The sequence below is a fragment of the Aquila chrysaetos genome, chromosome 17, assembly GCF_900496995.4.
Source record: "Aquila chrysaetos chrysaetos chromosome 17, bAquChr1.4, whole genome shotgun sequence".
In the NCBI taxonomy this organism is placed as follows: Eukaryota; Metazoa; Chordata; class Aves; order Accipitriformes; family Accipitridae; genus Aquila; species Aquila chrysaetos.
In genome coordinates, this window is record NC_044020.1 from 13,867,395 (window position 1) to 13,889,773 (window position 22,379).

At 53.0% G+C, this 22,379-nt stretch overlaps 2 protein-coding genes across 2 annotated transcripts; both read right to left on the reverse strand.

Annotated features, from left to right (window-relative positions):
• Positions 1–68: 68 nt before the first annotated feature.
• TMEM121B (transmembrane protein 121B) lies at positions 69–4,929 on the reverse strand. Its single transcript, XM_041118209.1, has 3 exons — positions 4,764–4,929; positions 3,436–4,375; positions 69–3,298 (listed from the first exon to the last, which is right to left on the reverse strand). Exons 1-3 carry the CDS (start codon positions 4,927–4,929, stop codon positions 3,028–3,030), a joined length of 1,377 nt encoding a protein of 458 aa, XP_040974143.1. The 3' UTR covers positions 69–3,027.
• A 6,987-nt stretch (positions 4,930–11,916) lies between these two features.
• On the reverse strand, positions 11,917–20,832 carry HDHD5 (haloacid dehalogenase like hydrolase domain containing 5). Its single transcript, XM_030040309.2, has 8 exons — positions 20,691–20,832; positions 20,316–20,516; positions 19,873–19,985; positions 18,606–18,699; positions 18,078–18,111; positions 17,499–17,673; positions 17,000–17,188; positions 11,917–16,418 (listed from the first exon to the last, which is right to left on the reverse strand). The coding sequence occupies exons 1-8, from the start codon at positions 20,790–20,792 to the stop codon at positions 16,049–16,051; spliced, it is 1,278 nt and encodes a 425-aa protein (XP_029896169.1). The 5' UTR covers positions 20,793–20,832; the 3' UTR covers positions 11,917–16,048.
• Positions 20,833–22,379: the final 1,547 nt, after the last annotated feature.

Consider the following 22,379-nt stretch of genomic DNA (forward strand, 5'->3'; position numbering starts at 1 on the left):
GTTGGTCCCTGAATGCAAAATTGAATAGCCCAGCAAGACTCAAAGGAAGGGAAAAAAAAAGATCAAAATCAGTCACAAGTTTCTAATTTTATTTTAACAATCTTGCTTTTTAAAAAATACAAGTTCTGATTAATGCCAGGGGGATGCCAAGTGTCCACTGGCCACAGGCCTTATCTCTCACTTCAGTTTACCCTCCTGGGAGTAGTCATCTCTTTTTGTCAGGGTAGCAAAGAGAGAGCAATAAAATACTAAATAGCTGAGTTGTGTTACAAGGCTTGTAACAGAATCCCAAGGGACCTATGTCTTATGGCACAACTTCGTTTAGCAAAGTGTTATTGACCTGGACCAGTAATTTAATGTTGGCAGAATATACAGTAGGTGTGCAAGGTGCATCGGGTGAGGTATTGTTTGCACTTTAATGGTACCACTATCTCTCTCTTCTGCAAGCGGATCTATTATGTGGCAGAAGTGTTTAAATGGAAGCGAGAGCTCGATTACAGAAGAAAAGGGAATTCAAAAGGAGGAGCAGGCTTATAAACAAGACATTGAAGAGCTTTAAATGTTTCTCTGTAGTAAGTAATTGAAGTGGCAGCAGAGCTGCCCTTTTAGTTGCAAGGGGGCTTCTGTACAGCCAACTACTATGAGAGATTTACACTCTCCAAACACCACATTTACTAACAACCTAGAAACCATGGCACTACAAAGAACCACTTTTTCTACAAAGGAATTCTATGCAACAGAAGCATCATTTTGCAGGGTCATCTGTCCCAGGCAACCTTTGCATCCACAGACAAATTTGAACTGTGATTTCACTGTCCATGGTTTAAATATGCCATGGCTAGATAAATTTCAAATAGGTCCTTTTCTCACTAATGTCTTAAATTAGAAAAGGCACTCACTGTTGAAACAGCAACTTTGTTATGTGCTATGAAGGGGTACTGAAGTAAGACTTGTTAATAATTCTGCTGTGATTCTTCTAGTGTCTCAACTATGCTTACGCTTCAGTGTATTAGGGAAGTTCTACGCACTTTGGTGCTATTGTGGACCTGGCCATAGGAGCAGCAAAACATAGTTGGGGGTGAATAGCTTTTTTTTCCTTCACCTTGTTTTTGGCAAAGTTGTTTGTTTTTCTGCAGCTGACTGAAGCATGGAGTACTCCTAGGTACAGGTATCATCTCCTTCTCTCTTGAATAATACTGTAGTTCTTTCTGAGCTTTTACTATCTGTTTAATGCTAAAAAAGGAAGGTGCAAGGAAACAAATATCTGTACGAGCATAATGTACCTGTAATTACACCTCCTTTGGGCAGGAACTTAGCATCCCCTCGACACATCTCACACCACATAGGAAAAGTTCACAGTACCAAGTTTTACAATCACAGTCACTCACAGCACCAAGATTGTCCAGACAAAAAGAAGTTACTAAAGAGAAAGGCCACTGGCCAAAATTCATACAATTGCCCAAGTTAAGGGCTCAGGTTAAAAATAAAGCACTGGTGGGAAAGTTAAGCCTAGCCTTTGCTGACTCTCCATTTGGTGGGGGGAGAGCAGCAAGTCACCCATCCTAGCTGCAGCTCTGAACAGAACACTGCTATTGCCCCATCTTTTCTAGGGGCTTTTCTAGCCCCTTAAAACTCATCAGCCACCCAAGTGCTGGGGGAGAAGAGCCCCATGGCACCCCACTTCTGCCTGTGGGAGCTGGAAGTTACCAGACTGTAAACATTTTATTGTAGCAGTCCACGGGAGCAGGCAGTTGATCCCACTCTGTGAAAAGGGAGGTGGGACAGAGGCTCAGTCCCACTGAAGCCTGAGCCCTGAAAGAGAGAATGGATGTGTGTGCAGGAGAAGTCTGGGCTGCGCCTGCAGTCCTGCTGTTGGCTCTGGGTAGCAGTTGGTTGTGCTTTATTTCCCCTTCTTGTCAGGACAGCTTGAAAAAAGGCTCAAGACAGGAAACTGGCAGCCTTGCCCAGATAACAAAATATAAGCCTGGGAGGGGCAAAGTCCTTCCTCTGAACGTGGCCTCTGCGCTCCAGCTTCCATTTGGCTGGTTTCAGGAGCAGCTGTAGCCAGGCAGAAGAGCGGGCCTTAACCCCCACCTAACATTCATGGAGCTTAAAACCAAAGATAACTGTGTTTCTATGAGGAGTTACTAACAATTAACTTTTTCCCCACCTCCCCTTAACCACATGCACATGGAGGACAGGATGCTGGTATGTGGGCTTTCACCAAAGCTCGGGAACCCCTCTGCCTCGAGGGCTCCTGCAGCACTTTGCTTTCTGTGCTGAAAAGCGAGGTTCACCGAGCGCAGGGCCCACCCCCGAGCAGCGCTGACATCCTCTGCCCTGCTGTTTGAGAGGGGGCAGTTTGCAGGCCCGGCCCCATCTCCGCTCTCTCAAACAGACACGGAAGGGGACCAGCGGAAAACTTTCCAGCCTTCCCGGCCTAGGTAAAGGGAGACCCTACGCTCCGCATAAAAGAAAACCAACACAGATCCCATAAACATGCATATTCACAGAGAAATGAGAGCCCCAGCACCTGGGTGCTGCTGTCTGAAGCAAGCAGTAGGCTGCTGTAAACCCTGTTCTCACCAGAAATAAATGTCTCGGTGGTAGTGAAATGGGGTCTAAGCCCCTGGATTATGTCCGTGCCAGATTCACGTGTTTCTTTAGCGTGTGAAGTCAACGTAAGATGCAAAAGGTTGAAGCACAGAGGTAGACGTTTTCAGCTTGGAGAAAGTGGCTCCTGGGCTTGAAACGACCAGATGGCCGGCGTGCTCCCAGAGGTTCCCCAGCTGGTACACGAAGGCCCTCTGCAGCTCTGCTGCTGGGAAACAGCGGCGGCAGCTTTGCAAGACCTAGCGAAACCAAAGCGTGCTTCCTTTTGTCCTGCCTGCACCCTGAAGGCACGTCTCTGCTGGTCAGGCCCCTCTCACATCTTGTCGTCGTGGTCAGCAGGAGTTCTTCAAGGAGGGGACAAAATCCACGGGTCCCTGTTGTTCAGGAGGAAAAGGAAAAACTAAACCTTTATGGTCACAAAGCAACACGATGTCCTGGCAGGGAGCGGGAGGGGAAGAGCGGGACCCTCCAAAGAGCGCGGCGAGGCAGGAGCGCTAGAAGAAGCCTCGGCGCGAAGGGCAGGCGCGTTTTCCGGGGCCGAGCGTCGCCCGTGGGCTCCTGCAGGTAATCGGGTTTGCGCTGAGCTTCCGCCGCCGGATTTGTCCGCGGGAAAGGGAGGAGGAGAGCGAGAGTCCGACGGGGGAGCCCGCGTCCCCTTCCCCTGCTCGGCCACGGCGGCGGGAACCTGAGCAGAAACGCAGAGAGACTCTGCCGGGAGCGGGCCCGGAGGCGGCGGGAGCCCCTCCGGGGGCGGCGGCCGTGGCGGGGCCGGGGGGGGGGGCGGCTCAGCCCTGGGCGGTGACCGCCAAGGCGTTCACGTACCCGTGGGGGCCCACGTCGGCGTCGGAGAGCCCGTGGGCCAGCGGGGCGGCGGCGGCGGGGGCGGCGGCGGCGGGGCCGTACTTGGCGGGCGGCGGGGCGGCGGCGGGGCGGAGGAGGCAGCAGGTCTCCAGCGCCTCCAGGCCGCGGCAGGCCAGGAAGAAGAGGTTCTTGAGCATGAAGAGGGAGAGCGGCTGCTGGTAGCGCAGGAGCAGGAGGCAGCGGAGCGCCAGGAGCGGGGCGTCCAGCAGCCCGGCGGGCAGCAGGAGGTGGAGGGCGAGGCGGGCGGCGCCGGGGGGGCGGGCGGCGCTGAGCTCGTAGAGCCACAGCACCGGCGAGGCCAGGCAGAGGAAGTAGACGGCGATGAGGAGGTAGCGCAGCGGGGCGGGCAGCGGCGCCGGCCGCCCGGGCTGCAGCACCAGCTCCAGCAGGGAGAAGCTGTCGAGCAGGTCGAGGCAGGTGGCGAGGAAGGCGGCGGCGGCGCGGTGCTGCGGCGGCGGCTGCGGCGGCAGGAGCAGCTGCCCGGCGCCCTCGGTGCCGATGGCCCGCAGCAGGCAGTAGAGCAGCGGGGCGGAGAGCGCCAGGGTGACGCGGAAGCCGGTGGTGCCCAGCGGCAGGCGCAGCTCGATCAGCTCCAGGATGGAGGTGCCCAGGATCAGCGCCGCCTTGGGCGTGAAGGCGATGGAGTAGATGAGCCAGGCGAGGTGCGCGTAGGCGAAGTCGCCGCCGCGGGGGGGGGCCCCGGGCCCGCGGCCGCCGGCCCCGCGGCCGCCGGGGGGGGCCGTGCAGCAGCAGCGGGTGCGGCGGCGGCGGCCCGGGGGGCGGCGGGGGCCGCTCCCGGCGGCGCGCCCGGCTGTTGCGGCAGAAGAAGATGCCCCAGCCGGCCGCCAGCACCAGGTCGGTGGCGATCCAGCTGCACCAGTACAGGTCGGTGACGGCGATCAGGTAGAGGTCCAGCAGCGCGCCCTGCCCCAGCAGCAGCACCAGGGACAGCGCCTGGAAGCCCCAGCGCCGCCCGCCCGCCGCCCCGCCGGGCCCCAGCAGCGCCCCCGCCGCCGCCCCGCCGCCCGCCGCCCCGCCGCCCGCCGCCGCCGCCCCGTACAGCTCCGCCGCCGTCATGCCGCGGCCCGGGCTCCCGCCGCCGCCGCCGCCGCCGCTGCTGCTACTGCTGGGGAGCGGCGAGGCGGCGGCGGGCAGCGGGGCGGCGGGCGGCGGCACCAGGGGCTTGCTGATGCTGATGCTGTCCTCCTCCTCTTCCTCCTCCTCCTCCTCCTCCTCCTCCTCCTCGGTGCTGCTGCGGGGGCTGCGGGGCCGGCGGGCCCGCGCCGAGCCCGAGCTCGACCCCGAGCCCCGCCGGCTGCCGCCGCTGCTGGAGCCCCCCGGGAAGAGGGGCTGCCGGTCGGCGGCGTGCGGCAGCGGCGGCGGCGGCGGCGGCGGCGGCTGGAAGGAGCCCGAGGAGGAGGAGACCGAGCGCTGGTTGGAGGCAGCGCGGTGCATGGTCCTCCCCGGCCCCCGAGCCGGCGCGCCGGGCCCGACGGCCGCGCCGCGGCCCCCGGCCCGCCCCCGGCCCGCCCCCCGCGCCGCCGCACCGGCACCGGCAGCGGCGGCGGCGGCGGCGGCGGCGGCAGCAGCGGTGCGGAGAGCCCGAGCGGCGGGAGCCGGCGGGGCGCGGCGGGGGAGGCCGGGGGCGGCGCCGAGCCGCAATCGCGGCAGCTGCCGGAGCCGGGGCGGGCCTCTCGGCGGGCGGCGGGGGGGGGCTGGCGTGGGGGTGGGGAGCGGAGAGCTGCTGTGCGGCCGGGGGAGGGGAGGAGGGGCGAGAAGGGGAGGGGGAGGGGGGGGAAGGCGCCCCCCAACCTGCCCCCGGCGCTGCCATAGAGCCGGATCTCGGGGAGCAGGGCCCGGCTGGCCCCTGCCCCCCCAAAGCCCCGTGAATGGAGCCAGCCGGGCCTGGGCGAGTCACCCACGGGCGCGACACAGCCCCCGGGCACCCACTCCAGAAAATCAGAAATACTTCAGTCCCCCCGATCTCTCTAGGCTGACCAAGATGGGGGCCGTCGGCCTGGCGCAGCGCCCACAGCGAAGCACTCGCTCGCGGCTCCTCATCCGTGGCGCTGGACACGCGGCTGCCCGTACTTTCAGTCCTTTGTAAGTAATTGCACACCAAAGTAAGTGCCTTTTACCCCACCGATTTCCCGAGTTGAGCCGAGCCACGTACCGAGGGCTCTGCCCGGCTTGCCGTGATGGGACGGTGGCTTTCAATTGATGTGAATAGCCCCTAAAGTTCCTACTTCTACTGAAAGTGCCGGTCGGGGCCTTTACTGACCCTCTAATAATGGCCTCAAATTGAGCTTGGCCGGCTGGGACTGCCACAGCCACAGCACTAATGACTTGACACATCACATTTCAGAGTGCTTTGGTGCTCAGCATCACCAGTCCCTCATTCCTACCTCTGCCCAGTGGTGATGAGCCGGGTGCTGCCCATCAGTGACATGAAGCATACTGAATAAGCCATACCCACAAATGTCTATGTTAACTACACTTTGTGATAAAGACCCAGAATAGCTTGACTTTTGAGGGTGTTGCTAATCAACACATGGGGTTGAGCAAAACCCAGATGCTTACGACTGGGAAAGGACATCCGGGACAGCAGTGATAACTGCCTAATACATGTTGGTGCAGGCTCCCTGAGGAGCCCTACTCAGGTAAATGTCACTGGCTGCTCTTGACAACAAGGAGAAATCAGTCTGGGGTACCAGGAGAATTCATGCTTAAACCTGAAACAAAGAAATAATTGAGAAAGGGAAGGGGAGAACTTGAGGTGGGTTGACACGAAGATTTCTTTAGACACGTAGCAATAATCAAGAGGATAAGCAGGGGAAGAAGACGAATCGCAGCAAAAGCATTACCGTCAATGGAGACTGGAGTGAGGGGGCACAGATAAATTGTTTTTCTAAAAGCATGGTCAAAACAGAGGCGGGGCGGGGAGATAACTGGAGGCTATGCAAGCTTTGGTGTAGTTACTTGGGCAGCACAGTACTGGAGTGGTCCAACCTCTAAACTAGGGTAGCAACACGCAGGCATTCGCATTGTCTCCCATGCTGGTTGCTATCCTGCTTTAAAAGTCATGCTGCTGCATCTCTGCTGCCATTACCGGCATGGCTGGGTTGCAGCTAGGATGGGGGATGCCTGGTTTTTGCTACACTCGCCCTGTGTGTTCAATGCTAGGATACACTTGCCAAGATTCAACCTTGCGTCAGCGCTACTTGTGTTCATTGCCTTCCTCTAACTCACCTTGTCATGGTACGTAGCATCAGATGACACTGATCACGCAAGCGGTCTCTTGCTGTCTAAGGGCCCTTTCTCCCTAATTCCACATTTCAATTAGCAAATAAAAATACTTCATGTTAAGAAGGTCAGTAATTATAGCATATCATAAGAAACATGAGTGTTCTAAAGAACAGTCCAGCCTGGAGGGCAGTAAATGGGCTGGTGTATCCTAGCCTGGTGCCAGGATGGAGGACACAAGGCTTCACCCCAGGGCAAGACAGGCAGGACACCTATGCAGATGCTCACTAGAGGGACCAAGATGCAGCAGGCAGCACCGCCAGCCTTGTAACTGTGACAAGCATCACTGGCATTCACAAGATCAGGCGAGTCCACAGCGGGCTGTCGCCATTTATTTTCCAGCAGATGACTGCGTGGCAGCCTGAGGCTGAGGACCTCTCACAGCAGGCTTCTGACGGCCCTGTGTAGTCCTGCCCACATTTAGTCCAGGCAGCTCAAGGGCTTCTGCCAAGGCACTTGGCCCTGGCATCGCAGCTCCGGCATCCCCTCTGCCACATGGAGCCACGGGGCTGCCCTTCCCCAGGGGCTGCTCCCCACGATCCACATCCCATGTCAGTGCCTCAGAGGCACTGCCACATTGCTGCCTCCACAGTGACACAGGGAACACTCTTCCCTCTGCATTGCTGGGGCGTGGGGCTGGCCCACAGCCACCCGGCACGGGAAAACGGCAAGCTTTTGCATGACGGAAGCAATGCAGCACCACTCTCAGCCGAGCAGCTTAGTCTGAGGACATTCAAGATGCAAGAAGACAGTGAGCAGCGAGCCACCTCTCCTTGCCAGATATGCTCCCGTCGTGTTTGCTCTCCAGCTTCTCAAGGTGTGTGGATTTTGTCAGAGATGAAAGCGCTGCACCTGGGCTCTGCTACCGAGCGCTGCGTGTTTCGCTGGCAAGGCTTTCTCTCTTTGGCAGACTTGCCTGCCAAAGAAAAAAAAACATGGCCAAACAATTGCTTTGACTACAATTTTTGTACAACCCCACAAACACCTTGCTTAGGGCTCTGTTGGATGGTCTCTGTTATATAGGGAGCGTGAGGCTCGAGGCCATGGCCAGGGAGGATGTTTACTATCTGCATTGCTCTTTCAGGTTCGAGCAGGGCCCAGTGATGCTTCTCTTTGACTGGTGTCAGGAGTTGCCCAGTTCAGGATGGCAGCGAGGGTTTGTGACCGACACCAGCTGTGTCTCCTAATTTGGTTTCCACAGAAGGGCTGGGTTAGATGGCAGTGTAAGTGTGTGTGATGAAGGGTAGAAGGTAAAAACCTCATTCTTACATACTGGATCCTGGCCTTTATCTAAGGTGGGTACGTTCACCTGCCCCTTCTCAGGGTAAACCAACGCTTGTGTCACAAGCGTGACTAATGTGTGGTCAGTCCTGAGGATTAGCTAAGTCGGTCTTGCTCCTACCACATTCACCTATTCCACTGCAACAAAAGTTTTCCACTTCTACGAGAGGATGTGGAGTGAAAACCAAGCATCCATCTGGGCCGCTCAGGGCAACAGCCCTCAGGCAGCGAGGGTTGCTCCCGCCCTACCTGGCCGGCAGACGGTGACAGCTTTGCCTCGTTGGCTCTCATGCTCCAGGCTTCCTGGGCAACGCGCTTCCCTGGGCGCCGGAGGCTGGACATGCTCACTTGGCTGCCCTGGCAGTCTGCCCATAGGCACTCACTCGCATCTCCTCTGCTGTCGGTCCAGTGGCTCGTTTCGCAAAGGTTTGGGTGTGTTTCTTGCCGGACTGGCGTCTGTCCCACCTGCTGGGGTAAGTGCAATTGGATGGGGGTCCTGGGGCTTCGGGAGGGATGGGCTGTCACCCACAGCTGGCCTGCCCACCTGGGGAAATGGGCTCTGACACACCAGCCAGGTGATGTGGTGAGCTCAGCCCAGGGGAACGGGGGAAGCGAGGCACCTGGGGGGGAGCTGGGTGCTAAGTGGGCCTGCCTGAGCTAGCACGTGCTCAGCGAAGGGGCTTGCGCTTCTTGCACCCTGGGGAGCACGGTCCTGCTGGGCTGTGGCTGCGTGAGCAGGCAAGAGGAGCTTTATGGAAAAGGTTCTCCAGAGACCAAAGGAACTCTGCTGGGACTGGGAAGGTCCCTGTGTCCAAGGCAGGCAGGTGGGAACAGGGACCTACAGCTACAGGGTAAGGGGAGCTATGAGCAGGGATGGGGGAGCACTGGGAAGGAGGGTGGGAGCTCAGGGGCTTCCTTGGGCTGAGCATGGGCACCAGCAGGGCAAACACAACCCAGACAAACAGGTGAGAATAAGAAAAGAGCTTATTTGTGGCAAAGGAAGCAGAAATTGTGCCTGTACCTTAAAATGGGAGTGAGGGAAGAAATGTCTTCTACTTGAGAAAGCACTGCAGAGCTTTTTGTAGCGCACTGTAGGATGAGATATGACAAGCGGATGCTTCCCGTGTGATCCAGTTATTTAATGCAATATGCAGTCCTTGGAAGTGTTAGTGCTTAACCATTACTGTTAAAACATTAAAAGGCTAAACTATAAATAGCTTCTACTCTTCAGCAGCTCCAAAGCTATGTTTCTGGCTTTTTTATGTATTTATGTGTATGCATAGATATGTGTGTGTATACATATATTTAAAGGCAAGCAGCAGACAACAGAATTTTATGAAATAGTCATACTGAATATCTAAAACGCTACCATTTCTAGTTTACGCTACTAGTGGGAACAAGTAGTGTGCCCTCAAAAATACCCCTGCTGGGGGAAGAGACAAAACTTTCTTGAGGGCAGAACTCAAGGGGAAACAAAATAATGACTCAATTTCTTGGTGGGAAGGGAAAAAAAAAAAAAAAAAAAAAAGAGGTAAATATATGCCTGAAAGACCAGAAACTAAATCCCTAATTATACCCTGCAGTAAGCTGTCAGAAACTGGCAGCAGTGGGAGGGAAGGAGGCAAAGCTGATCTCGGTGAGTTTGAGTGTAATCTGCTCTAACCATACTTAAAATGCTTTTGAGTGGGAAAGGAAGGTTCTGGGATTCTCTGACACGCGCTTTGTACTGCACTTATCTAATCCATTCAAATGGTCAGGATTGAAGCTATAGGCAAACGTAGAGGAGTTTCACCTGCCCAGCACCAAAATTCAGAGATGCCTCGGTTTGTCCGCCTCTGAACGCAGAGTCTTTGTAACTAAACTGCTGATCCAGTATTACCATTTGGGGAATGCAGATACTCTTCAAAAGGGTATAAAAGCATAATGATCTATTAGTTGTAATTACATTTCAGTTCAAAGAGCTTTCAATACCAGCATAAAATGCAAAGAGATTTTTTTCATGCTTGTAGTGGGGTAGGGGTTTGGAGAGTGAAAAGGATTTGGGGGTTGCTGTTAGTATTTTGTACTTACTCGGCCTTAGTACACAGTGTGTATTGGAACTGACCTTGGGGAGAAAGTGAAAGCTCTTAGAACTGACTGGAAGGGAAAAGCAGGTTTATTATAGTGAAATAGAGAAAAGGGCTTTCTTGATGGAACAGTTACATTCCTAGAGAACATGTAGCTGCCTTGCTGGTGTGGGGTTTTAAACTGTTGCAGACTGGATCCATAAATGTCTTTGCCTAATTTTCATCAAATGGACCATGCGGCTGCAAAAATCCATAAAGACTTGTGCTTTTATAACTGAGGTTAGGTAGATTCAGTAAAGGAAGGGTTTGGGCATGCCCCTGAAGGGCTAAGGTCTGTACCAGGGTGAGCAGGTAACTGCTTAGCTTGTATTCAAGGCCACCAGAATCCACAGGTTAAGCACTTCTCGGGGCCTACCCTGGTAGGTATTTCTCACCCCATCCACCTGGGAGCAAACGCCAACCTGAATAGGGCTCTTGGTCCCTCTTGTTCAAGTTGCTCCTTCTTCAGTGTTTCACAATGCCAATGTTTAACTCTGCTCCTTCTGTTGGTTAAGGATTTCTGTGGGACTCTAGCTTCCAGCTAAGGCTGTCTCCTACAAGGGACACTTTAACCCTACGCTGCCCTTTTGCTTTGACAATAGTGTAGTGATTTAAAAGCATTCATGTGAAAGGTTCAGGTTTTGATCTCTTTCTGCCTAACTAAACCTTGATATGCCCTATCCTGGGCGAGTGCTCCAACTTCCAGAGTACTGGATAAAAGGAGAAGGCTGGCTAATGCTTTTTATTATTATTTATTAGAGGTTGGGGCCATGGGTAATTTCTCCAGGATGTAGAATACAGTTCCATTCCTCTCTCTGCTGAGAATGGGAATCCTTGTCCAGTCCCTCCAAAATTGCTTTTACTGCTTTATCGATTGTTCCTTTCAACATCAAGTTCTCGGGATCCTCAGTCGTGCTTGTTTTGCTGTCTAATCTGCCTCCTGTGAGCTGTGAACTTTGTAGATGGAAAACCTTCTGGTGGAATATCTTCTAAGAACAATGCCAGTGAATTGGCTGTTTCTAGATCGTTAAAGCTGATGTTTTTCACCTAGTAGGATCTTTAATTTTCCATTTGCTGAAATCAGTGGAAGCTTTTGGCTCTAATCTGAAAGTTTGCCAGCTAGTATATTTCTCCCTAACTGCACTCACTTTTTTCAAAAGGTATCAGGGCATGGCTCTTGTCAAACAAGTTGGGTTTCTTTTATGATCACAAAGGGTTTAACGTAGACCCAAGTAAGCTTCTAGTGGTAAGTATAGCTCTCCATATCCCTTAGGCTTGTTCTTCATCTGCAATAGCAGATTAAGTTGGTGGCTTTTAGCTTGTGGCTTCCCCTTTTAGCTTGTGGCTTCCCCACCCAGTGGACATAATCATTACTAACTGCTTAGGTCAGGTCACAACTAAATGTCCACCCTGAAAGCATCTCATACACAGGTGGCATCCCAAAACTAGTCTTGACTGTGAACAGTCAGGGCATCACAGCTTGTGATGTGACCTTTTCTTCCCCCTAGAGTAAGAATGGTCAATACTGCACTCATCTCAGCTGACTATGGCAGATGTAGAGCTCACAGGAAGTTACAGTTTGGCTCAGCCAAAAGAATTGTGGAGGGGTATCTTTCAGGGTGGTTCCTTCAAGAAAATCTGAGAATGGCTTGACCAACAGAACAAAAGAGAATTTGTCCTGATAATCTTCTAGGGCAAAGATGTGAAAGAGACCAGGATAATACTCATGAAATGTACACACAGCAAGTTAAAATTTATTTCAAAGAAAACATCTTTTATTATTTTATATATGTGCTAGATCAAAGGAGCAACTCTGGAACTGGGTTAAAATTAATAGGAAATCTAAAATAATCACAGCTTGCGATTTCTCTGTATGATATGTAATTACTCTGCTACAGTGCATGTGACATAATCTGAATCGTTACCCATTTATTGGAGGGAAAAAGACACACCAGGATTAAGATCGGAAGAAAGGGGACAGTAGTGTTATGTGACTGCCTGAACACCAGGCTAGTAGTTGCATGTATCCTGTGGAATAAAGGAATTGACCTCTCTGGCCACCATGTTATTGTCTGACATAAAAGCTCTCTGCTTCAGATCCAAAACAAGGTCTAACCCTCCTCTGGTTCCTCCCTGCTATTCTCATTTGCCTCACCTCACTGTATACTCCCTTTAGGCTTGACTAAAACCCATCCATCTGTGGAAGATGGAGTTGTTAGGATCAGGTCTTCACCATGTTTGTTGTATAAGGCAGTGCACTGTATAAATATTAAGGTATTGGATCAGCAAGTGAAGTCCCCTCTCCTGCTTGGTCCCATAATCTGCACAGAAGTATGCTTGCTCCAAATCAGAGAAATATGCCTTTAAAAATACCACATCTGTGCAATACATGGGACAAAGGAAAAGTTTTGTTCCAGCCACACTTGAAGCTCATTCCAGGAAGCTGCAATTCCAAGGAAAAGGGATTTCACTGAATTCTAGCAGTAACAGATGTCCATAAATGAACTGCAGATAAGCTAGAAGCCTGCACAGCACTCTAGCACAAAATTCGTGTAACAGGAGACCTGGCAAGCGCTTTTGTCAGTAGATATCTTCCTCAATCAAGTCAGTATCCAACAGCAGCTGGAGAAGCCAGATTTCCTACTCTATCCACTGTGTCCATGCAATTCCTAGGCAGGGACTTGAACAAAGTGCACTGTTTCAAGGAGCTGAGCAGGGGAAGAGGGGAAAGGTCTCCTTGTTGCTCAGACCAAGGACAGCCCATCTGACTAATTAGTGCACAGACCAACAAGCAGAGCCTTTTATGCAACCTTACTTGGTAAGAATTGGGGAAAGTGTACAAGATTCTTCTAGATTCCTTCTCCTCCCTTCTGTCCAATTTCAACTCGCAAGCGAAGCATTTCTTAAATTACTTATCACTGAAGCACCTCCTACACGTTTTTAAGACTCCCAGAGGACTGTTTCAACACTAACATGACAAAAAAACAAACCTGGAGCTAAAAGCAGATTTGGAATCTGAAGCAGATTCACATCAGTCAGCTCATCTCCACTGCTATTCCAAAGACGGAGATGCATGGCTCACTCTCTGTGCAAATGCAAAACTCTTCCTTTCTTGAAGGAGGTGCTACCTCCCTCCTCTTGCTACCTACCTCACTTCTGGCTGAGATGTGCCGTGCATGCTGATATGAAATTACAAACTGCTTGTGATTTCTCAAAATTCTTCTGCATGTTCCTTCCACTAAGCTACCACCATCATCACAGCAGCAGCCAGTGCACCTGGCTCCATTCATGCAGCAGCACTACACCCCTCGGGGAACACTGGTTCAGCAGCACCTTGTCTTTGAGTAACTGGCACCACAGTCTTGACAAGAAAGAGCTCTGCCAAAGGTTACTACACACAGATGGACAGACCTTAGTATTTCTGCAGAAAAAGTGCCTACCAAATTGAACGTGTGGCTAGCAGTTATTGCCAGCAACCAACTCTCTGAGGTCTATGTAATCATGGCCTAGAAGACCATTACCAATTAATCCTATGGAAGTTATCATCCAAGTTAGCAAACACTGCAAGGAAAGGGAGCATTCCTCTTTCCGCACTGGATGGCACCTCTGAAAAGTGAGGCTGAGGGACACTGGTGCTAGTTTATGAATAAACAGGGTCTGGACCTCCAGCTTCAGGCCTTGCACACTGGCTCCACAGCAGAATTGTGCTGTGGAGGTGCACTGAAAGCTAAAGGAAGTTCCCTATGTTATATGCAAAGTCCTTCCCTGTACTTATTCTTCTGGAAACAAGCCCTTGTCTTGTGCAAGTAGATGAAATGGTAATTTCTTTTTCTCTCCAGTGAAAGGCAGAAGATTCAAACCTAAGATTGTGTTCCTCACATTACAGCTGCTTTTAGAAGCAGCAAGCGATTCTTGTCCTGATAAGACAAAGAAGAACCCCAGCTAGTGCTAAGGGAGGAAGCGACTGCTTCCCACTATGGATTTCACATGAGGGAAATTCACCCAAAGAGGTATTTTTCTGCTCCTATTCAGAAAATAATGTATAGAGAAAGAAGCCACAGAGAAGGACCTCTTTGCCTGGATCACTGGCAGAGCACCCAGCCCCCTTCAGATGCGGAGCCTGGCATAACATAAGAACAGAGCCTGCTCTGCAGTGTGACCTTCCTAGGAAGATACATCAGTATCGAGAAGATGGGAGAGCTGCTGAAGCAGAATGTCAGTGCACATGGATGCTGAGATTTGCATTAAGAACAACTCAAACTTCTGTGTAGAACATCTTGTTTGTACCCTGTGTATGGAGCTGCCTGGTAAAGCAGGAAGGAAGAAAGAAGAGGCAGAGCAGACCTATTTCTGATCTCTCAGAAATGTGGTGTGAGCTGAGTATAACTAGGAACACCAACTCAGTTGTGTTGGCTCTGAAGGCTTTCTATCACATACACAGACTGATTTAGGCTTCTAAAATCACAGTGCTCCTCTGGAATTAAGACACTCCTTGCTGAGCCAATCTTTCATGTGGAGTTTCTCAAGCAATGCTTGCTTAGCTTCTTTGGACTGTCTAAGGAGACACAGGTCTTGATCTTTCTCTGGATAGCCCCAACTAGGAGAACAGAGGCAATAGAAGGTGCATGTCATTAGGGATAGGGAAATGTTCCTGGGCAGGCAAGTCCCAGCTGCTAATTCATGTTAGGGGGACTCTAGCTGCATGCTAAAGGAAGAGGAGGGAACAGGGATCAGACCATATGGGGGTATCCCTGAGCTGCAAAGCACATGAGGGAAGAGAGGGGAAAAAAAGGAAGTGAAGGACGAATACATTTGTACTCTTAAAGAGGAAGATTGAGTATCTGGGGCTCAGGTACCATCGTGGCTTGATGATCTCCTCTTTCAATCCTTGCATGCGAGGAAGGAGCCAAGGCGGACTGTGACTCTTTCCGTTTGGCCCTTGTTCCAAACAGGGGCCTTTCTTTGGAAGCTGTGCCAGCTGGAGCAGGGGGATGTCCCTTGCAACAGTTGGGGTCAGGGTGGGTGCTGAAACAGCCTCTTGCTGCAGCACTGAGTTCTGGGCAAAGAAAACTCTGGAAATTCAGACTCTGTTGTGGTTTCCTCTGCTATTGAGAGCAGGCTGCTGGCTCCCTAGCGGGACATGAAAAGGCAGAAGTGTTCACACAATGCTAAATAGCGGGGAGGGCGTAATATAATTTTCCCCTCGGCCCTGCAGCATGTTGCTCTGGCTACTGCAGCTTCCTTTGAGGGGCCCTGCCTCTCCATAGCTGCCGGAGGACTGCAAGATCAGGCTTTGTTTCAGACTGACAGTGATGCAGTGGCAAGTCCCCAAGCAAACAGAATTTGTTAAAGTCCATAGGCACTTATTCTTCATAAGGAGAATGTTAAGACTTAAAGCCTTCCCTTGGCAGAGTGTCACCACAACACAGCTTCTGGTGTGCTCACGTCACAGACTGGATGAATAGCACATTGTATGAATGGTACATTGGCCGATGGTGGCTCCTTGCACAGGGAAGAGCTTCATCCTCAAACACATCGCAAGGAGGAGGGTGGGCTTGCGTGATCTTCATGCACAAAGGGTGGAAAAGAAAGAACTCTGATGGCTGAACAAAACTGGGACTGCTGGGACAAGCCTTCTCCTTATACCCTGTTTCCATTATGGCTCAATTATTGATGGCAGCAATGTATGTTCACAGTTGAAAACCTGCTGGCAGCTGCCAGGATTGTAGATGAGTATCAATGAAAGCAAGGGAGAGAGAGACAGAGTTTTCTTTCATGTTGGCTAGATTAGAAGGTCACCCCAGGTCTCCCCCTGTTCTTCCCCTCTTCCCTTCCCAGTACATAAAATCCCTGATGGTAGATCTTTAGGCACACCTGTCTTAACCCTAGCTCCAGTTCTCCTTCTTGAAAGCAAGTTGCACAGCATCATTCACATCCTGCACTATGTAAGATGCCTCCACCAGGCTGGGGTCAAAGCAGAAGTCCCGATGACCGTGGAACACCGTCTCTGTCGTGCACTCCTCTGTTTTACTGGGAACATCTGCACTGTGGCGGTAGACCCCAGTGCAGACCAGAATCGACTCGCAACTCTCCACTGAATTGTTGCAGTCCTTCTTCAGTTCGAGGTGATCTTCAGTTTGGGGACTGGTTGCTTGTGGGCTCCTCTTCACCCCAGCGTGGACCTGGTTCTGGTGAGCTGACTTGAGGTAGTTGTTGTAGAGGTTTGCCCCATAGATATCAGACATAGGGTTATCCCTGGATAAGGTCACAGTGTGAAACGGAAATGAGAAACTAGCCCATGCATCAATTTCTGGCTCTGGCAGACTGGGATTAAGGCACCACTGAGGAAGGAGGGGGGCAAGGTATTTGCTAACATCAAGAGAACCACCCAGACTGGGCCAGTGAGTCCACCTACTGGTGTGTCCTGTTCAGCTGTGGTGAAGGCCACGCGCTTCACAAACATCTTTCAAAGGGGAAAAGACACATTCAAAGCACCCAAAGCAGTTTCAGCCATTACTGTAAAGTATTCCCTACAATCCCAAAGTGTTTGGCCTAGCTGGGCTAATGGTACTACATCTGGGTCTCTTTTCTTTAATCCAGTCATGCTGCATGCACTCTGCATCCCACAGTAACAGCTTTCCTAGGCTGACGGGGCCCTTCAAATTATTAAAAGTGTAGGGTGCAAAAAGCTAGCAAGCCTCTGTTCCAGGATGTGAGGCTCCAGAGACACCGTGGGGATTTTGATATTCATTTTAGAAATCTCCATTAAAAAAAACACTTCAGAGAAGTCAGTATGCAACTCCCTAAGGAAACCAGCAGGAAAAACAGTCTCTTACCCAACTGCATAGAGGCGTCGGATGGGTGACTTCCAGCCCTGTTTCTCTGCCTGCTGTTTTATCAAGTATTCGGCATAGCGGTAGGTGACTGTGCTGGGTTTGCCAATCAAGGCCTCGTACTTCAGCTCCTGGCCTGTCACTTTCTTGTAGATGTTCTCCAAGCACAGAAGGAAAGTGCCATGGCCAAACCTGCTCCAGAAAGGAGATCATCAGTATCCCCAGTCACACCACTTAAGTAGCAAATACACCTCAGCGAGGAGAACTATCTGCTGTAGCCAGGGTACTGCCTAGTTTGGACACGGTGTCTACCCACCCATAGGCAGTGGTCTGGCTTTTGCTTCTTGAAAGTTTTAGTCTTTATTTCTCATGCAGTCTTCATATCTCTGCTGCTAATTATGCCATACAGTCAAACTCTAATGCTAAAAAATGTAGTAAGAAAAGATCATCTGCAGGAGCCTGTATGAAGTACCCTAAAACAAATACCACACATGCTTTTCACCTGGGCATCTGGGCTTCAGCCATCCACAGCAGATCCATGTTGCAGGCAAGGACCGGCAGATGGGGGTATGGTATATCTTGCAGCTCTGCCCCAGGGTTCCCGTTGCTCAAGAGTACATCAATAATAAGTTGCAGGCTTGTCTCCCACCTCACTGGCTCACCAAACAGAATCACCCCTGGAAGATTTCAAGAGATGCTTGGAAATTCACAGTGTCCAAGTACAAGACCCGCTACCAAAAGCCACCCGCTAGCAAAAGAACCCCCTTCTGGGATGCCGTGGCTAACACAGCTACCGACCAAACACAGTTTGTGCCAAGGTTCCAGTCTGCATATCACTGTACCATGTGCACCACTGCTTCCAGATGTTGGAGCATGGCACAGAGGAAAGTTGGCTCTGCTCTTATCAGCTTGTGCTTCACGGTGTGTGAGGGCAGCGAGGCTGCCTCCTGACTGTATCCTCTGAATAAACTGCCTGTGGATCCCAGTGAGCTAACACCACATCATTAGCTCCCATCCCAGCTGGCTGGCCTGACTGTTATTTCTGCTCACTGTTCATATGTAAACAAAGGCTATTGCTTACCTTCTATAGTGGGGAAGCCAGTGGTTGGAGGAGGCTGCCAGAAAAAAATGAAGCCTGGGTTAGTAAAGCAAAACCTAATGCTGTCTCCAAAACAAAACTAAAAATGCTTCCTTTGAACCTGCCAAGGCAGTTCCATAAACAGGCAGAACAAGGCTACCTGGAATCCCAAAGCAAGGTTTCCCCCACCCCGCCTCCCCCTCCATTCCAGATTGGATTTCACAGATCTTGCACTCCTGTCTCAGAGCTGGAGATGTCAACCAAACCATCTTACTATTCACTGCAAGGAACAGCAACAAAAGACAGGAACGGCATGAGAAAGGAGAGGGGAAAGTCACTGCCCTTCCAGCAGGAGCCAACGCTGGAAAGAGCAGAGAGATGCTGGCTGCTCAGCGCCAGTCCCAGGCTCTTGCTAAAGAAGGTCACTAGCAGCCAGCTGCTCTGTGCCTCTGCAGCTTCTCCACCCCACGCAATACACTGTAAGCACCACCACACCGGACCACCAGTTCTACCAGTGCATCAGGAAATTACCAGCTCCTTTGGCCTCCGGCTCTGATCCACCATGTCTAACAGGGGATATGCCTTCCTCAGTGCTTCTATGGTGACCACATGCTTGAACCCCAGGCTATTTCAGACCATCAAGGAAAGATGTGGAGACTGGTGGGGTTCTTTAAGTTACTTGCAAAGGCATCTACAGAATTAAGAAATACAAGTCCTAGTAGCAGAGCAGTTATTTAACCTGGTAATGCATAACCTCGTCACTTTCAGTCAAACTGCATGCTGTGCTTCAACCTAAAGGTGGCCCTAAAGATTATACAAAAACCCAGACTGGGGTGATTTACTTTGTGATCAGCAATCCCTGGAAACAGGCAAGGAGCAAAGGTTGCTCCAAGGCAGAATGGATGTGCTTTGGGAGACCTTTAAGGCCAGGGTTCTCGTATCAGTGCAGCGCAGGGGGCTGGTGAGGTTTCTTGGCTAGAAGCAGAATCAGTGAAGCTCTGGTCAGCTCAGCCGGTGAAAAGAAAATGGTCTGTGCTGATAAAACTACCCAAGTGAAGGATGAGTTGCATTCGCCTGCAGAACACCTTGGCCTTAGCTCGCCCTACTGGCCCTGGGGAAACGGAGATGGGCCAAGGTTTTGTACCAAATTAAGTTAAACGTTAAGTACGAGGTGTGACTGTGTGTGTGTACAGGCTGAGATGTCGCAAACCCTGCAGGCAGTTCTTACCTCCCTGCAGACGTGGGATATGTTGGACCTGCTGTGCCCTCGCTTCAGCCAGGCAATATGCATGTGGGATTGTCATTTAGACCATGACCCTGTACTGGGACGCTCTGGTTCTAATGGTATTCGAGTTCTTTCAATTGTCGTCAGCGTCCTGGGGAAAACCTTAGCTGTGGGAGAGCTGGGAGTGATCTCAAATGGACTTTGCATTAGAAAGAATGGGAAGGAGCACAATTTAGCTCAACAGTGAGAGAGGCCCAAAGCTCATGGAGTCTTCATGGTGACATCTGACCAGCAGGAACAGCAATGCAGCTAGCAGGACAGATAATCAGTGTGAGAAGCCAAACGCAGACCAAGGACAGCCACGAGGTGACCAAGTGGGAGATCAACAGTTAGTGCCTGCTTTTGAGCCTCTCCATGAGGGTGCCTCCCCAAAGATGAGACCAGCGACCTTTCTGTCTCCTTGCGCTTCTACAAGCTGACTGAGCGAGCGCCAGGGGTAGGAGCAGCAGCGTTTAGCTGGGAAGCGGCAGCGGGACGCGCGGAGCGCCAGGAGGCGCGGGCAGCAAAGGATACTTCTGGGCGTTCTCCTCCACGGGACCCTGCCCGGCCACCAGCATGCACTTCTGGTGGAACTGGCTGAAGAGCCGCAGGGGGCTGTGCGACAGGATCACCTGCTCCGGAGACACCTGCGGGAGGGAGGAGAGGCTGAGGGGGGATCCGCGGGGAAGATTTCCCCCTCCTTCCTGCGGTCGGGTCGCGTCCCTTCCCCGTGCTGCCACCCGCCTCCCTCCGTCCCCTCGGGCCGAGGCAGGGCCGGTCACTCGCTGCTGCCGCCACCCCCCAGCCCTTCACCGCTCCCGGGGAAGTCGCGCTGGGTGGGCTCCCTCCTCCTCCTCCTCCCGGTGCTCCCGCCCAAAGCCGGGACACCTGAAGGGGGGTGGCCGGCGGCGGGCCGTCAAGCGGCGCGGGCTCCGTCTGACCCCGCCGGAGCAGCCGCCTCGTCCCCCCGCCCTTACCTGCAGCCCCAGCGCCTGGGAGAGCTCTCGGGCCTTGGCCGCCCTCAGGCAGTTGCCGGCGTTGGTCAGGAAGACGACGGGCACCCGGAGCCGCCCGCTGCCGTCCGCCAGCCTCCGGAAGGCCTGGCGGGCGGCGGGCACCGCCTGGCTGCCCCGCACCAGCACCCCGTCCACGTCGAAGAGGAACCCGAAGGCCGGCGGCTGCAAGGCGAGCGGAGCGGACGGTCACCCGCCGCCGGGAGCCCTTTCCTCTCCCCCCCCCCTCCTCCGCCCCGCTCCTCCCCGCACCCGGCCCCGGCCCGCGGCGCCCTTCCCGGCCCGCGGCAAGGACGCGGCCGGCGGGCCCGGCCCCTCGCCCCCGGCGCCGCCGCTCACCCGGCCCCCGGCGCAGCCCCCGCGGGCGGGCGGCCCCCGCGGCCCCGCGGCGCGCAGCAGCAGCAGCCCCCGGCCGGCCCGCAGGCAGCCGCGCAGCGCCATGCCGCGCCGCTCCCGCCCGGCCCGGCCCCGGGGCCGGCGGGGCACGCCGGGGCTCGTAGTTCCCGGACTACAGCTCCCAGCGAGGCGCGGGGCCCGGCGGGGCGGGACCGGGGGGCGCGGCGGAGGGCCGCCTGCCTTCGCCCCGAGCTGGTCGGGCGGGGTGCGGGCGGGAGCGGGGGGGGGCCCCGGCTCCGGGCGAGCCGCCGCCGCGGGAAGGGTGCCGTCGGCCGCGGGGCTGCGACGTGCTGTCTGCTTCGGAGCAAAGGGTTACGGGTTTGGGGAGAGCTGGGAGAGAAGCCGAGGAGGGCGAGTGGTTGCAAAAGCAGGTGTGGGAAGCAGCGCCGAGGCTGGCGGGGCTTGCCAGGGCAGAGGAAAAGGGAGTGCGCCGGGGAAAGGGCTACGAGCAGCCCTGCCGTACGAGAGGCGCGCAGAAGCACTAACGAGGAGAGGTTTGGGCAGGAGGGAGCGAAAGGCTCAGACCCCTCCAAAGCAATCACACCGGGTTTATCTAATCCCTTCACAAAATCAGAGAACGGGAGACTGTTTCGTGAGTGGAGCTGCTCCCGTGCTGTACGGTCCAGTCCTCGCGGTTACGAAGGCGTTTCCCAGGACTTAGCCTGGTTTCAATCTAAGCTGGTTACAACTTACCCTGCCCGCAATGCGCACGCAAAGGATCTTCACTGCAACCTTTTACCCCTGCCCTGCCTTTGCTCAGTCTTTTCTACGCAAACCCAGGTCTTGCGGTCTTTTTGCTACAGATCATAAAGTTTTCTAAAACTCTGGGCATTTTTCTTGCTCTCTGACAGACTGCGTCCCAGGGGCTCCCTCTTTCCTGTGGAATGGGACAGAAATCTTGATGCTGAATTCAGCCGAGGCCCTTCTGGACCTGAGGAAAGCAAAAGGTTCGCTTCACATCCATGGAGATGAAATGACATTTGTTTGCTTTCTGGCTAGGCTTAAGATCTCCTGACTCCTGCGATACGGCAGGTTTAACATGTATAACCTTAGGCATCAATTACACAAACAGTGTAATTGTTTGTTTTTATGCTTCCATTGCCATGAGCACCAAGCTTAATTCGTTTTTGACCCACTTTAACACCCAGAGCACTTTCTGCAGAGCTATTAAAGCACTGGCAACTCAGGGTTACACATTCGTACAGGTGGTTATTCTTCCTTAAGTGCCTTTGCCTTAACTGAATTACCTACCGTTTATTTTACATAATTTCCTCAACTTGCCAGGATCGCTTTTCTCAGAGCTGTTTGCAGCTCCTCCTGCTCTGGCGAAATTTAGGCTGGCCGCGGAGACATTGCTGAAAGTATTTAGTTCCCTGCAGAACTGGGCTTCAAACCTTCTTCCACTAGCACAAGAGAGCCAGTTACAGCTACTTTGAAGTATGCCTTCCCAACTACTTACCCACTTACAAACCAGGACCTCCAACCCTCATTTCCCTTGGCTGCCGATGAAAAATACAGTCAGAGAGAGAGGCAAAGACTTTCTAAAATTAATGACAAACAGAAGAACCTTGTCTCGAGCGTTTCTCAGCTATCCACCAAGGCGGTTGCTCCTGGCAGAGAAAATGTTTGACT

Excerpts from the sequence above, each read along its gene's own strand:
- TMEM121B (XM_041118209.1), bottom strand. The coding sequence starts at position 4,929 with ATGCACCGCGCTGCCTCCAACCAGCGCTCGGTCTCCTCCTCCTCGGGC. Across the intron at positions 4,376-4,763 it reads GGGCTCGGGGTCGAGCTCGG|GATCGCCGTCACCGACCTGT; the intron begins GCTCGGCGCGGG and ends GGACCTCTACCT. Across the intron at positions 3,299-3,435 it reads GCCGACGTGGGCCCCCACGG|GTTCCCGCCGCCGTGGCCGA; the intron begins GTACGTGAACGC and ends GTTTCTGCTCAG.
- HDHD5 (XM_030040309.2), bottom strand. The coding sequence starts at position 20,792 with ATGGCGCTGCGCGGCTGCCTGCGGGCCGGCCGGGGGCTGCTGCTGCTG. Across the intron at positions 19,986-20,315 it reads CCCAGGCGCTGGGGCTGCAG|GTGTCTCCGGAGCAGGTGAT; the intron begins GTAAGGGCGGGG and ends TCCCTCCCGCAG. Across the intron at positions 18,112-18,605 it reads GCCGGAGGCCAAAGGAGCTG|CCTCCTCCAACCACTGGCTT; the intron begins GTAATTTCCTGA and ends TTTTTCTGGCAG.